Source organism: Glandiceps talaboti, chromosome 9 (genome assembly GCF_964340395.1).
Source record: "Glandiceps talaboti chromosome 9, keGlaTala1.1, whole genome shotgun sequence".
NCBI classification, from domain to species: Eukaryota; Metazoa; Hemichordata; class Enteropneusta; family Spengelidae; genus Glandiceps; species Glandiceps talaboti.
The window spans coordinates 7066820-7079945 of record NC_135557.1 but is presented as its reverse complement, the minus strand read 5'-3'; the positions used below and the strand labels follow the sequence as shown (position 1 = coordinate 7079945).

Sequence of the window (13126 nt, the reverse complement as noted above, 5' to 3'; positions counted from 1 at the left end):
TGGTGAATACCTGACTCTATCTGATTGGTATGGAATAGAACGACAACCGCTCGAGATTGAGATAGATAGATATGTATGTATGTATGTACGTACGTACGTACGTATGTGTGTATGTATGGATGTATGTATGTATGTATGTATGTATGTATGTATGTATGTATGTATGTATGTATGTATGGGTGTATGTATGTATGTATATATGTATGTATGTATGTATGTATGTATGTATGTATGTATGTATGTATGTATATATGTATGTATGTATGTATGTATGGATGGATGTATGTATGTATGTATGTATGTATGTATGTATGTATGTATGTATGTATGTATTTATGTATGGATGGATGTATGTATGTATGTATGTATGTATGTATATGTATGTATGTATGTATGTATGGATGGATGGATGTATGTATGTATATATGTATGTATGTATGTATGTATGTATGTATGTATGTATGTATGTGTGTATGTACGTATGTATGTATGTACGTATGTGTGTATGTGTGTATGTATGTATGTATGTATGTATGTATGTATGTATGTATGTATGTATGTATGTATGTATGTACGTATGTACGTATGTATGTATGTACGTATGTGTGTATGTGTGTATGTATGTATGTATGTATGTATGTATGTATGTACGTACGTATGTGTGTATGCGTGTATGTATGTATGTATGTATGTATGTATGTATGTAGTGTAGGTAGGTAGAAAGGTAGGTAGGTTGGTAGGTAGGTATACCTGCTCACTGATGGATGAATGGAAGGTACGTAGAATTCGAACGACCTTAACGTGACCTCAGACCAATATGAAAATGCACCACATAGACATTCTATTGGAATCTGATGAAGGAAGGAGATAAACCACAGTCCTATAAACCTGTACGCCGACACACGTTTTACAGTGGTAATAATAAATGCTCGATAACGTGGATATTGTATGCAGATGAAAGCTGAATCACGTTTCCAACTCTCACTCGTAGCTTTGTATACGATATCAGTTACCGTATATGCTAAAATAAGAACACATCTTCCGATCTTCATTTTAAAGGATACAAAACCCCAATAAATGTTAAAAATTCATTTTCACCAGAACAACCTACAGGATGAAGCTACTTTTTATCTGTCTACTTTGTTTTATTTCAACTGTATCAACAGATGAAGGTGGGTAAAATGATGATGTTTTCTAGTTTGCCTATAATCTCAGGAATTATGAGCTGATATCGTTGTGGCGGTCGGATGATATCCTAAGCCAAGTATATAGTATTACGTTGTTTTCCGTTGTTTCCTACAGTAATTACGACGTGGAGTTTGACCGGGAGCGAGTAACACTGGAAGTCGCCTACACGGTAACCTTCAGCCACATAGGCAGGTCACATGGGGTATATTTTCCTGCTATTCCCTAACATGGAATACAGCCTCGAAACATAAGTCTTATTTGTAGTTCATTATTAATTTTGGCGGGGTTTTAGTGTATAAAAAGGGGAGAGTTTCCGAGATTTCGCTAGTCAACCTGGGGACTCACTGGATGCTGTAATTTCGGGGAGAGAGTACTCCGTACTTTCCCGATTTCGTAGCCGACTTCTCCACACTCACTGATGACCCGGTAAGCTACACTGGTTAGCCCGTCGGCCTGGTTCGTACATGTGACTGTGGTAGATGCTGCACGAATTGCGAATTATAGTGGGAAACTGGGCCTTGTCAATACAAAACTAGACCCCTGTCCCTGACGTACCAAACTGCTGTCTTGTGTTATCCTTTAGTCTGAAATAAAAGTGACGGTTAGTCTGAAATGTACTTGCTGTGCGTTTTACTCGTTAACTGTAATTTATTGGGTTGCGAGACGTTAACCTTGCTGCGATTCCCGATCACTCCATACTTACTGAACAGATATTACGTGGACTTGGACCCACGGGGCTATTTCCTGGTGGAATGGGGATTCGAATAAGTTCTCACGGTAGACAAATAGCACGCAGGGGGCTCGAGTGCGACATCATGTTTAGTTGACTTCTTTTCACACCTTGAAGAGTGATATGAAATCACATACACCTCTTTTTCCTTCACTTTCGCACTATACATACACTCAAACACTTTTCTCACCAACTCTTCAAACACTGTGACCGTGATTTGTTACCTAAGATACTGTGATGAATAGGGAACTTGCAATCCAGACTGGGCGTGCTCAGACGCAAAGGACTATTGGATTATCTGTGGTTATCGGAATACCTAATCTGGAGCTACCGATAAATTAAATCTCCCACAATGGTCAAGGTGACTATGAATTGGTCATTTGTGGTTAAAAACAATGTAACAGTATTGTTCACAATACTATTTGATTAGTATTTATTATCACATTTCCCATGATGCAACATTCAACATGGCAGGTTTGCAAGTTCGCTATTGTGCACTAGTTTTGCAACTAGGATTGTTTTAGCTTTCAATTATGCGTAGAGTAATCTTAATTCAAGTAAGACATCAAAGAATTAGAAACCTCATGTTAAAATTAAAGTAAAACCATTGTCAAATAATGTATACTTATATGTGTTATTTGAATGGAGTTCTTTCAATTGTCTACTTACTGGTTCTATCTATTGTTTATGGTCATTGAAATTTCTGTCACTGAAGTATTATTTCTTGTCTTCGGTGGTATCTTTTTTGTGATGTGTGAGTTCGACAATATATTTCTCACTTTTATATTGAAATTGAAGATAATGCTCGTTGGTAAAAATGGAGTGCATCTGGTTAAATTAATATTAGCTAAGAAAACAGACTTCGTTCTTTTTAAATTCATGGTTATCACTGAGGTAGGAATAAACTTGAATTCATTACCATATTCTTTACTGGTACGTGATGACATTTTGCTTGTTCATTTGTTGGCATGACGATAGGATAATTTCTATTCAGTTAGACGACTATAGTAGATCCACGGTTAACATAATCATTATAATAGCTATAGTTGGTTACAGAAGGGAACAGTTTTGGGTACGTGGATGATGAAACACGGGACGAATAGTTGTCTAACCTCATTAACTATAGTATACATAGAGCATGAATCGAAGGGAAGGAAAGGATGATAAGAGGGCGGAGAAGGATGTCGATGTTGACATTGATAATGACAGCAGTTAAGATCTAGACACACGGACAGGAGAGTACTTGCTTGTTTGTTTGTTTTGATGACTCTCATGGACAAAATCTAAATATACGCTATCCTCTTGACAGCCTTGGATGTAAACAGGATGAAAATACAACTGTTTCCTGTAGATTGAGACATTGTCAATAACAGGATATGGTTTGATGTAATGTCCTTATCTCAGTGTTGATATCCCTTGATCGTTTACAATGTATTGTGTATAAATCTAGGAATGGCAAATGATCGACCTCTAGGTGACCCAAGTCACGGCTAAGCATTATCACTAATATCAATAGTGTGTGAGGGAGAGTTTAAATCACACGATTATGGGTATTAAACGTAAACTTTGGCAGATATCAGCAATTGACAAAATTATTAACGTATCGTTTCCTCTTCTAAAATCATTGCTATGTGAAGCAAGATATGCGATTTTTTGATATTGTTAATATTGAATTGTTTTTTATTTTAAAAATTGGAAGAAAATGCTCGGTTGGTAATAACGGCACATAATTTTGTTATTTATTATGGCACCTTAGTGAGCAGTTTTCATTTGGTTACAGATGTGCATATGAAGAGATTCATAACTGGTCATTTTCAAAATTCTCTATTATATACATTATCATTCAAGTTGCTTGACGATGCGTTTGAATATGTCTGTCTATGTGTGTACATGCTTGCTTGCGTGCGTGCGTGCGTGCGTGCGTGCGTGCGGGTATGTACGTATTTGTAAGTGCACATAAATCTAATGGAAGTTGATACAAGTACAGTGTTGATATATTCAGTATACTTTTGTTAAATCAATAGACGAATAGATGCAATATAGGTGTGACGAAGTAGTAACATTTAACAACAACAACAACAACGACGACGACGACGACGACGACGACGATAACAACAACAACAACAACAACAGCAACAACAACAACTCATCATTATTATCGTCGTCGTTATTCGTACGTGTAATTGCCTTCAAATCAATTGGCAGGTAAATTTAGTCTCAAATCAATTGGCAGGTAAATTTAGTCTCAAATCAATTAGCAGGTAAATTTAGTCTCAAATCAATTGGCAGGTAAATTTAGTCTCAAATCAAATTATATTTACGGGAATTATGTATATTCAAGTCCTCAGCTTGGTTTATGTGTTCATGTATGTGATATGTTATTATTAGAATATAATTGAAATATTCCATTGTTCAGGTATAGATGTACAGTACGGATGTCATATAGATGTACAGTACGGAAATCATTACGATAGAAATGATTTTAGGTTTTACCCAATTCATTGTTTTTACTATTACGAGATGACTACCGGTATGAAGCATTCAATGGATGTGAGACTTGGCATGGAGCATTGGCAACCTGCCAAGAGAAATCAGGCAGACTTGCTGTTATCTCTAATCAAGCCATTCAAGACAAAATTGTAACATCCATAAGAATCAAAGGACTTTCTCATCGCACTTTTTGGTTAAATGGACACGACAGAACTGTAGAAGGACAGTGGATGACAGATGAGGGAGACCCGCTAACATTTTACAATTGGAACAAAGGACAACCAGACAATGTCGATAAGGGTGGATCCGGTTGTGGCGGTGTTGAGAACTGTGCAGTGTTATTACGGTATAGAATCTCTTTGATTTTTTCTGAATTGCAGTAATATGAGTTGACGTTTTAAAAATGCATTCCTAGTTTTAAAACAAATTCGATTTCAAATTATAAAATTTATCAAAACTAATGGTGAATGTTGTTGACATTTTTATTGTCAACGATTGGTAAAAATATATTTGATTGAAAGTTACATTCTACAGTCATTTCTACAGGGTAATAACACAACACAATGAAGAGATACATGCTATATATTGCATGCCATGAACGTCTGTAGTGAGGGAATCTATACGTCACGGTTATCACGTCACATCAAAACATAAAGTTGAAGTGCAACTTTAACATTGATCTATACCTGTTTGTATATGTCATTATTATTGTCTTCTGGCATTGATATAAAAGTTGAATGAATAGTAAAGAATTCCTCGATAATTTTTTGAAATTACAGTTGGATCATGTAAAAGTTACATTTTAATACCAGGCTTGAGTTCAGTCAAGTAATGGTAAGTGATGGTTAAGAAAGCTTCAGTAAACTGTGAATACACTTTCAATATGAAGCAAATAGTATGCCCTAAAACCATCGTCGTTTCCCATAGCCTCTTTCTCAGCACCGTCCAAGACGATTCGCAGTTATGTCGCAGTGCCACGGAAGAAATAACAGCTCTGGTTTTTGCGAGAAGGCACCAAAACATATAAACTCAATTTGTTCTCCTTTAAGTCCACGAATTATTACTGATATAACGGCTTTGCATATTAGTGTGTTAACAAATCGTTTTTATTTCCCTTTCGTTTTTTTTTAGTCAATCACATAAATGGAACGATGCTTTATGTCTGAATCGACTTGGTTATATCTGTCAATTCGGTAAGAATGGTAAGTTGATTTTTTGGTTTAGAATTACTTTTGACGATCAACTAACTGATAATATTTGGGTTTTTGATTACTCAGTGTGTATATTTTCTTTCTGAAAACCTTTTTGACCGAGAACCTGAGTCAAACAATACATAAATAAAAGAAAAGATTCGTTGATATGACGTCATATCAATAGTATGATAAATCCTAACATAATGGTTGACTGTCACAAGTTTATTATTGAGGTCAAAGGTTAATTCATCACGGTTTTCCCCAATTAGCTGTTCAAGTGCTACAAGCCCGACTTGGTGAGCCAACAAGTCGGGTATAATAAACATTGTCTATTGTGAAACCCCTTCTGATTGGTTAATGGCTTCATCCCAAAATGAATGAACATGCTTGTATACTAACGTTGACGAGTATCTAATTGCAGGTTCTATTGGAAGAAGGGTGACAATAGCTACGACAGAATCTCAACCAGCCAATGGTAATACCACAGTATCTTCCACGGGACGTAAGTGGTCGTCGGCAGCTATTTCAAACTCTTTGAAGAATGAAGATGCAGTGCGTTATAGCAGTATATCTGATAGACGTACTATCACCATAGCTCCTAAACCGAATAAAGATAAAACAGGTAAATAATACCCATAATTGTCAAATTCACTTCAGCATATTATTCTTTTTATGTTGTTAAATTACATATAAACAGAGATTCTGGTATTATCACGGGTCTGGTCACTTTATGGTAATGCAGAGACATGCAATTTAGATGAAAAGAAGGTTGACTAATGTTAGGAAAGTTGAACTGTTTGCATGAACTATGGTAAGTATACCAAGATGCTGACCTGAGGAAACAGACCAGTCATTGTGCGAACCTTCGTCTATATGACACGGTTTTGACATTCATTTTATTATCAGTTATGGTACAAACAACTAAATTGTAGTCACCCATACCAATATCAATACCTTTGACGATACTCATACTTGCATTTCTGGTCTCTGTGTTTCAGTGAAAAGCAGCTATGAGATTATCCCTGGCTGTCAATCATGGTATGGATCCAAAGCTGTGTGTGCAGAGAGGGGAGGTCGGCTTGCAACCATTTTAAACAAAGAAACTCAACTCACCATCGAAGGATTAATAGCTGAGCGTGGGTATGGACACTTAAAATTTTGGTTTGATGCAAACGATGAAACGCACGAAGGCCATTGGACAAACTCAAATGGAAATTCACAACCCTACTTCAACTGGGCACCTGGACAACCTAATAACGATCAATATTGGAGACCACATTGCCCAGGATTAGAAGACTGTGCTTTACTGCTGTAAGTCGAATATTTCCTCTTTTATTACTCCAATTACAAACACCGACCACAGGAATAAGACTTACCTCTTTTTATTGCTATTTAGAAATGTATATTATATGTAAATAATAATGTAAATTTTCAGTGCTGTTATTTGATATAAATTTAAGTGGTCCAAAACCATAATCATAATTTAATATATAGTTTCATAGTCCACAATTATAAAACGTGTTCAGGTCAAAATCAAATAATCACAATGTGTTTAAAACCTTTCTTTTTTTCTATCATGATATGACATGTGGAATGACATGACATGACATGACGAAGTGTGGAGTGATATGACGTGACCCAGTGTGATGTGGTATGATATGACATGACGAAGAGTGGAATGATATGACATGACGAAGTGTGAATTTGAAGTGACATGACGCAGTGTGGAATGACATGACATGACATGACGAAGTGTGGAGTGATATGACGTGATGCAATGTGATATGATATGACATGGCGCAATATGATATTATATGGCATGACACAATGTGAATTGATATGACGTGATGCAATGTGATATGATGTAGTTTTATGAGATATTCCTCACCAAAGCATTCGGTCATTACATTACGTAATTCGTGTTAAAATATTACGTCAGCTCTAGCTTACTTTCGTCTCATCTCGACATCATAGCTCAAGAACATGTTATATTTTCTCAATATAACTACTATAATTCAAATACTTCCACATTTGCAGAACGAAATCCGAACAACACAAGTGGAATGATATTATGTGCATCGTGCCGTTTGGATATATTTGTGAATATGATACGATAGGTAAGTTATATTTGGGTAATTGAATACAGGTGGCCTTCAAATTAAACTTTATCCATAATCATGAAAAAAATCAATCAAATCATTGCACTCGAAAAGGCCCCTTGATTGTATTCTGTTCATCAATAGTACAGTAGCACCTCCTTCCAGCTTGAACTTCTCTTTCGTATCTTACTAAGTATTAGCCCAAACACGTACCGTTGTTCACTACCAATTTTGAACTTAAAACAAATGATAACCGAATAACCATAGTAGCGAACTCTATACTGTAGTAAAAGCATAAGCATTGGTAATAACATCACATATTGAAAGGCACTCTTAAATAGATATTTCATTCAAACTGCTGCTCGTCAATATTAGATTATTCTGACATAGGTTCACCTATGGTTAAAGTAAACATCTTTGATACTTGTCTTTTCTACTTTGTTCTGTAGTAACTGACGAGGAAGAAGATCTCGTTACTACTTTAACCACCACCAGTATCCCCAGCACCAGTAATGACAGTGGCAGTACGAGCAGCACAGGAACTGGAAGTATAAAAGGTAATCCATCTACAAATAAGTTCGATAAACCAAACCAAACTGGTGAACGTAAAGACTCAGCTCTGTATAGTCAGAGGAATGAGCAGTCTCCAGGTAAGACAAGTAAAGTTATTGTATATGCAAATGATTTTCATTTTGGCTATAACAGTAACTTGTGTCTGTAGGTTAGAATATCACTCGAGAGGACTAAGCGAAGGATGACGTCATATGTCCATAATATTAACCCTAACTCATTCATACAACACTGAGACTGAACTATTTGACTAAATACTATATACAATGATGCATTTTCAAAAAGGGGTAACGTTTACTAAATACAGTAACGTTTTTAATCTAGAAAACCTAAATGTTTAATAAAGACTCATCACAATGTGTTTTGTCCATTCTGTTAATTCCTCCGATATTTCTCACTTTCTGTTATTTTCAAGCCTTTCCACCAGAATATAAACACTGCTTCCGCGGATTTATTGTTACCCTTTCCTGGAAAACATATTGTAAAACATGTTTCTCGTTTTCTTCCTTTGAATGTTTAGTTCCAACGATGGTTGCGATAGAACTGGTCTTATCGTTTATAATCCTTCTTCTCCTTCTCAGTGGGGTTGTTGCTTTCTTGTATCTATCAGTCTGGCGAAAAAGGTGAATAATTGTTTTTATTATATATATATAGACCCTTATATTCCCAGGGTGTGACGTCAAAGTATAGTAATATGATGTTCATACATTTCATATTACTATATTTTGACGTCACACTATATTAATATGGTCGGAACTACTTTGAATTATTTGGAAACATCATCAACATTTTGAAAATATAGTTTCCTTGCTATTCATGGATTGCCGAACATCGACCATCATCATCAGCGTAAACAGTGAACAAATACACCTCTTTTGGACACATCTACCGCCTTTCGTACAGCCACTAACGTACGTAGACATGCTAACATCAACATCAACATCGTAAAAACGTTAACTTCCAGTTGTGATAGTTGCACAACGCAGTGAAATCGTTGTCTGTTAAATTCAACTATTGATAGAACTTTTGAACGACTTTTGACAATGTGTTTTTGAAAATTTCACAATGCTTTCGACATTATAACTTGCCAGTGTTGATGTTTTTAGCGTATGACTCTGAGCCGAATTCTATGCGTAACCGGTGTACGCACCCGTTCGTTAGCCAGTCTCTCGATATGTTTCATTTTTTCCCGATGAAAGTGTCTATATTTATATTTTGTCAAAGAATTAATCACTGCTCTTGACAAACGTCCCGTCGTTGGCAAAAAGTTCCCTACCTGAAAGTTTGTGGTGTAATTTTACTGATCTCAACATATACGTTAGTAGGGACAGCAGCTGTCCTAATGGCGTCTACATTGTGAAAACTGAATGAACAGCTGAGCGCTGTAGCCCCATCACTTTCGGAATATTTTAGTTTAAAATTGTCATCATAATAGAAAAAAATAGTGGGTCTATGTATATAATAAATAAATAATCTCCCGGTATTTCTTATTTGTGCTACGTCATGTCGGACTCACGATTCCCCTATGTCTGTATCCCTCCTCGCCTATCGGCTCGGAGTCGAGGGATACGGCCGACATGGGGGGAATCAGTCGTCCTCGATGACGTAGCACTCATTCGGAATACCGTGAGATTATATATAATTATTTTCGCATAATTGTGAATGATATGACAAATTAAGATGAGTGATATATTTGAAATCCTAAAGACAAATCATTCAAAAAGACAACATCCTCCATATATGTGATATTAAGAGCATGAATAGATTACTAGAGTTTGCAATTACTGAAGACTGCTCAGAGTCCTGTACTTCCAAACGTCACATCCGGTGAGATTGTCACACTGCTCAGACCTGTAATTTCAAACGTCACATCGGGTGAGATTGTCACACTGCTAAGACTGTAACTGCAGCTGCCCTTTAATAGAAACTAGGAACTTTGCAAAGTCTCCAGAGGGCGTCCTTCAGTGCAAGCTTGTGGTTGAACTTGTCACCTCCTTTGTTCTTTCTCCCTTCGCAAAAGTAGTTCATTTGTTTATCTTTTTCTTCGGTCACTTTACATTCCTATATTGTTTCGGTAGGGAGCAATTACGTTACTATGCGAGAATCGACAGGTGTATTATACAAAATATGTAAACATTGGCCGAGGTAACCTTGTCTTCGAAACTTGGTCAAAGGTCACGCATATTTACGGCGTGTTTCTGTATACCTCCGCACATTCGCCACGAGACAGCGTGCTGCAGTGAAGTAAGAAGACACTTGTCTAACTTCATTCAAAAACTTCGTTCAAATGCACGTCAATCTCAACTAGTTTATTGTCTCAAGGTCTCAAGGTCGCCACCGAGGTAATTATCACAGATTTATCGTTTCAGATTGATGTTGTAGTTTTTCCTCAGTGTATCTTTTGTGTAGCTGTACACTTGTAGTCTTTTGCTTTGTCTATTCGACACTGTATTACGTAATCAAGACAATCTTTTTATGTATTCTATTCTCGTATCATATTTTGCAGTTTTTACGACCATTGCGGTTTCAATTACCATTTCGATTGCATCGACCATTATGTCTACACATACGATACTATGGTAACTGCTGTTACAACAATGATGTGTATGATCCTACAGTGATGTATGGCTGTAATGCTCTTCGTTAATGACTCGAAATAAAACCGTAATAACTGTATAAAGAAACTCGTCCAGACTTATTCATTCGATGAGACTTTGTTGGCACAATTAATTTCAAATTAATTTCAAACGTCACATCCGGTGAGATTCTCAATGCAAATTTTAAGCCAATACTTTTGTGAGAGAAAGTTCTTCCTATTTATATAACTGCTACTATGCACGTTCCATATTCTATCTTGCAGGAAGACTACCATTATTCCAAAACCTTGCTATCAAGATCTGGAAGAGACACGATCTACCCAGGAACTCTGTACTTCAAAAGTGTAAAACCAGGGTGGTAGTTCAAATACAAATGTTACGTTCCAGGAATGTCACATTTGGAATTTTGGCATATTCTACCAAAAGTAACGTATAACTTACCGTTGTACAAATTGGAACCAATAACAGTTTGATTTACTAATATGTTGATATATCTACTATAACATCATTTATCTCTAAGAGCTAACAATTGTCAAGTGTTTTATTTTAAAACACCACAGATTAATACTTGTAAACAAGATAACTTGTTGATGATCGAATTCAAATTAATACTTAATTTTCCAATGGCGTGATCAACACTTGTCGTGCACGTGGAATATTTACATATGTCATGATCTTAAATCTCAATTTTAAATATTCTGGTGGAAAGTTCGCCATGTCTTCTAGAACAATGATTATAGGTGAGAAATCATTTATATACAGCAAATTATATTTAGAATAATGACATCACTATAATTTCAAGGTGACAACTAGAACTTCTGTGTTTAAAAGGGATATGGAGAAATAAAGATTAGATTTTGATTTACACACACACAGACAAGTAACTTCTTACTTGTCTGTGATATACAAGGCAACTGTTGGTGTGCGGTGTCTTTCTCTGAGTGTAAGAGCGTACGTATTTATAAGTGACTATACCTGTGTGGCTAAGTCCTAATTCCTAACTCAGACAAGCTCATTAGATCCTGGTACCCTAGGCATATAGGTAGAGTGGGCAATCATTTACGTTCTGTCGATCTACCTGCAACTACATGCACACTACAACCCCGACAGCCACAAACTGCACAACAAAAATTGATAGTAATAGAAATCAGCCTTTACTTGTACACATCAAACAACACCAATGAAGCAAGTGAAGATGGCAAAACATTTATTTTAATCCACATATTTGCTCAAAAGTACATTAATTATTTCTTGTCAATATTTACATTTCCCTCCGTTTGATTAATCTTCACTTCGATGTGTAATCCCGAATTCAAGTATGCTTTATCATTTTGCTTTATCAACTTTGTCAGTATTACTGTCTTCGATTTTGGAGATTTTAGCGGTGTCCCTGTTGTACACTGCTAACACGACGTTCTGGCTCAAATGTAGTCGTACTCTGAAATGGTAGAATTTTCAATAATATATTTTTTTTTTCGGTGTCAGATAAGTCGAAGTTGTACAACTGCAACTATTTGTCCCATCCCCGTTCAAACCTTGCCAAACTATGAACTCGGTGAACTCCAGCGAACAGGACAGATTCACGTTGCTCAATGACCATTTGAATAGTAGTACACGTGTTACCACGCTTAAACGTTGTTTCACCAGTGACTATAGGCAATGTGTTAGCAAAGCTCAAACACGCACTATACAAAACTGAACACCTGGGGTTTCTTATGTTCACTTTGTTAGTAAACATGATGATAAGTATATTAAGGAATATTTTAATGTGTAAATGTTGTGCTTGGCAATTACGATGTACTGGAGAAAAAAACTACAAAACTCGTTTACAAAAACCTCGGAGTAAGCTTATAACTTCGTCATAGTCTATATCATTGTCAATTGGGATTGTTAATATTGGGCGCAAAATTATGTTATACCTTTCAATCCGTTAAAATTACGACTGTCCGGCGCGGAATAGTACTAAATGTACCGGTATACCCATCAGTTATTACATTTGTAGTTTTCCCCTTAGTTCGTGTTTCACACTTCGTTCTGTACCTACACCTTCTATAAGGAACGCAATTGTTGTGGTCGAGCCACGATTTACGAACAATTTGAAAGACTAACCTTGCAAGTGTATGATCTGACCGCTTCACTTCGGTGAACAGCTTTCTCAGCAACGAGTAGTTCATCTAGCGCTAGAAACAACAGGCAGTAGCTTATGGTCGCACAGACAGCTGAAGCGGTGGGCGTCATGAGAAATAAAAAGGCCGGAGA

The 13126-nt window shown here is 36.4% G+C and overlaps 1 protein-coding gene across 1 annotated transcript; it reads left to right on the top strand.

The window, feature by feature from the left end:
- Window positions 1-6734: 6734 nt before the first annotated feature.
- On the top strand, window positions 6735-11704 carry LOC144440369 (uncharacterized). Its single transcript, XM_078129737.1, has 5 exons — window positions 6735-6912; window positions 7639-7718; window positions 8150-8350; window positions 8791-8893; window positions 11131-11704. Exons 2-5 carry the CDS (start codon window positions 7673-7675, stop codon window positions 11213-11215), a joined length of 435 nt encoding a protein of 144 aa, XP_077985863.1. The 5' UTR covers window positions 6735-6912; window positions 7639-7672; the 3' UTR covers window positions 11216-11704.
- Window positions 11705-13126: the final 1422 nt, after the last annotated feature.

Coding starts and splice junctions, on each gene's coding strand:
- LOC144440369 (XM_078129737.1), top strand. CDS start 7,673: ATGTGCATCGTGCCGTTTGGATATATTTGTGAATATGATACGATAG. Junction 8,351..8,790: donor GAGGAATGAGCAGTCTCCAG/GTAAGACAAGTA, acceptor TTGAATGTTTAG/TTCCAACGATGGTTGCGATA. Junction 8,894..11,130: donor CTATCAGTCTGGCGAAAAAG/GTGAATAATTGT, acceptor TCTATCTTGCAG/GAAGACTACCATTATTCCAA.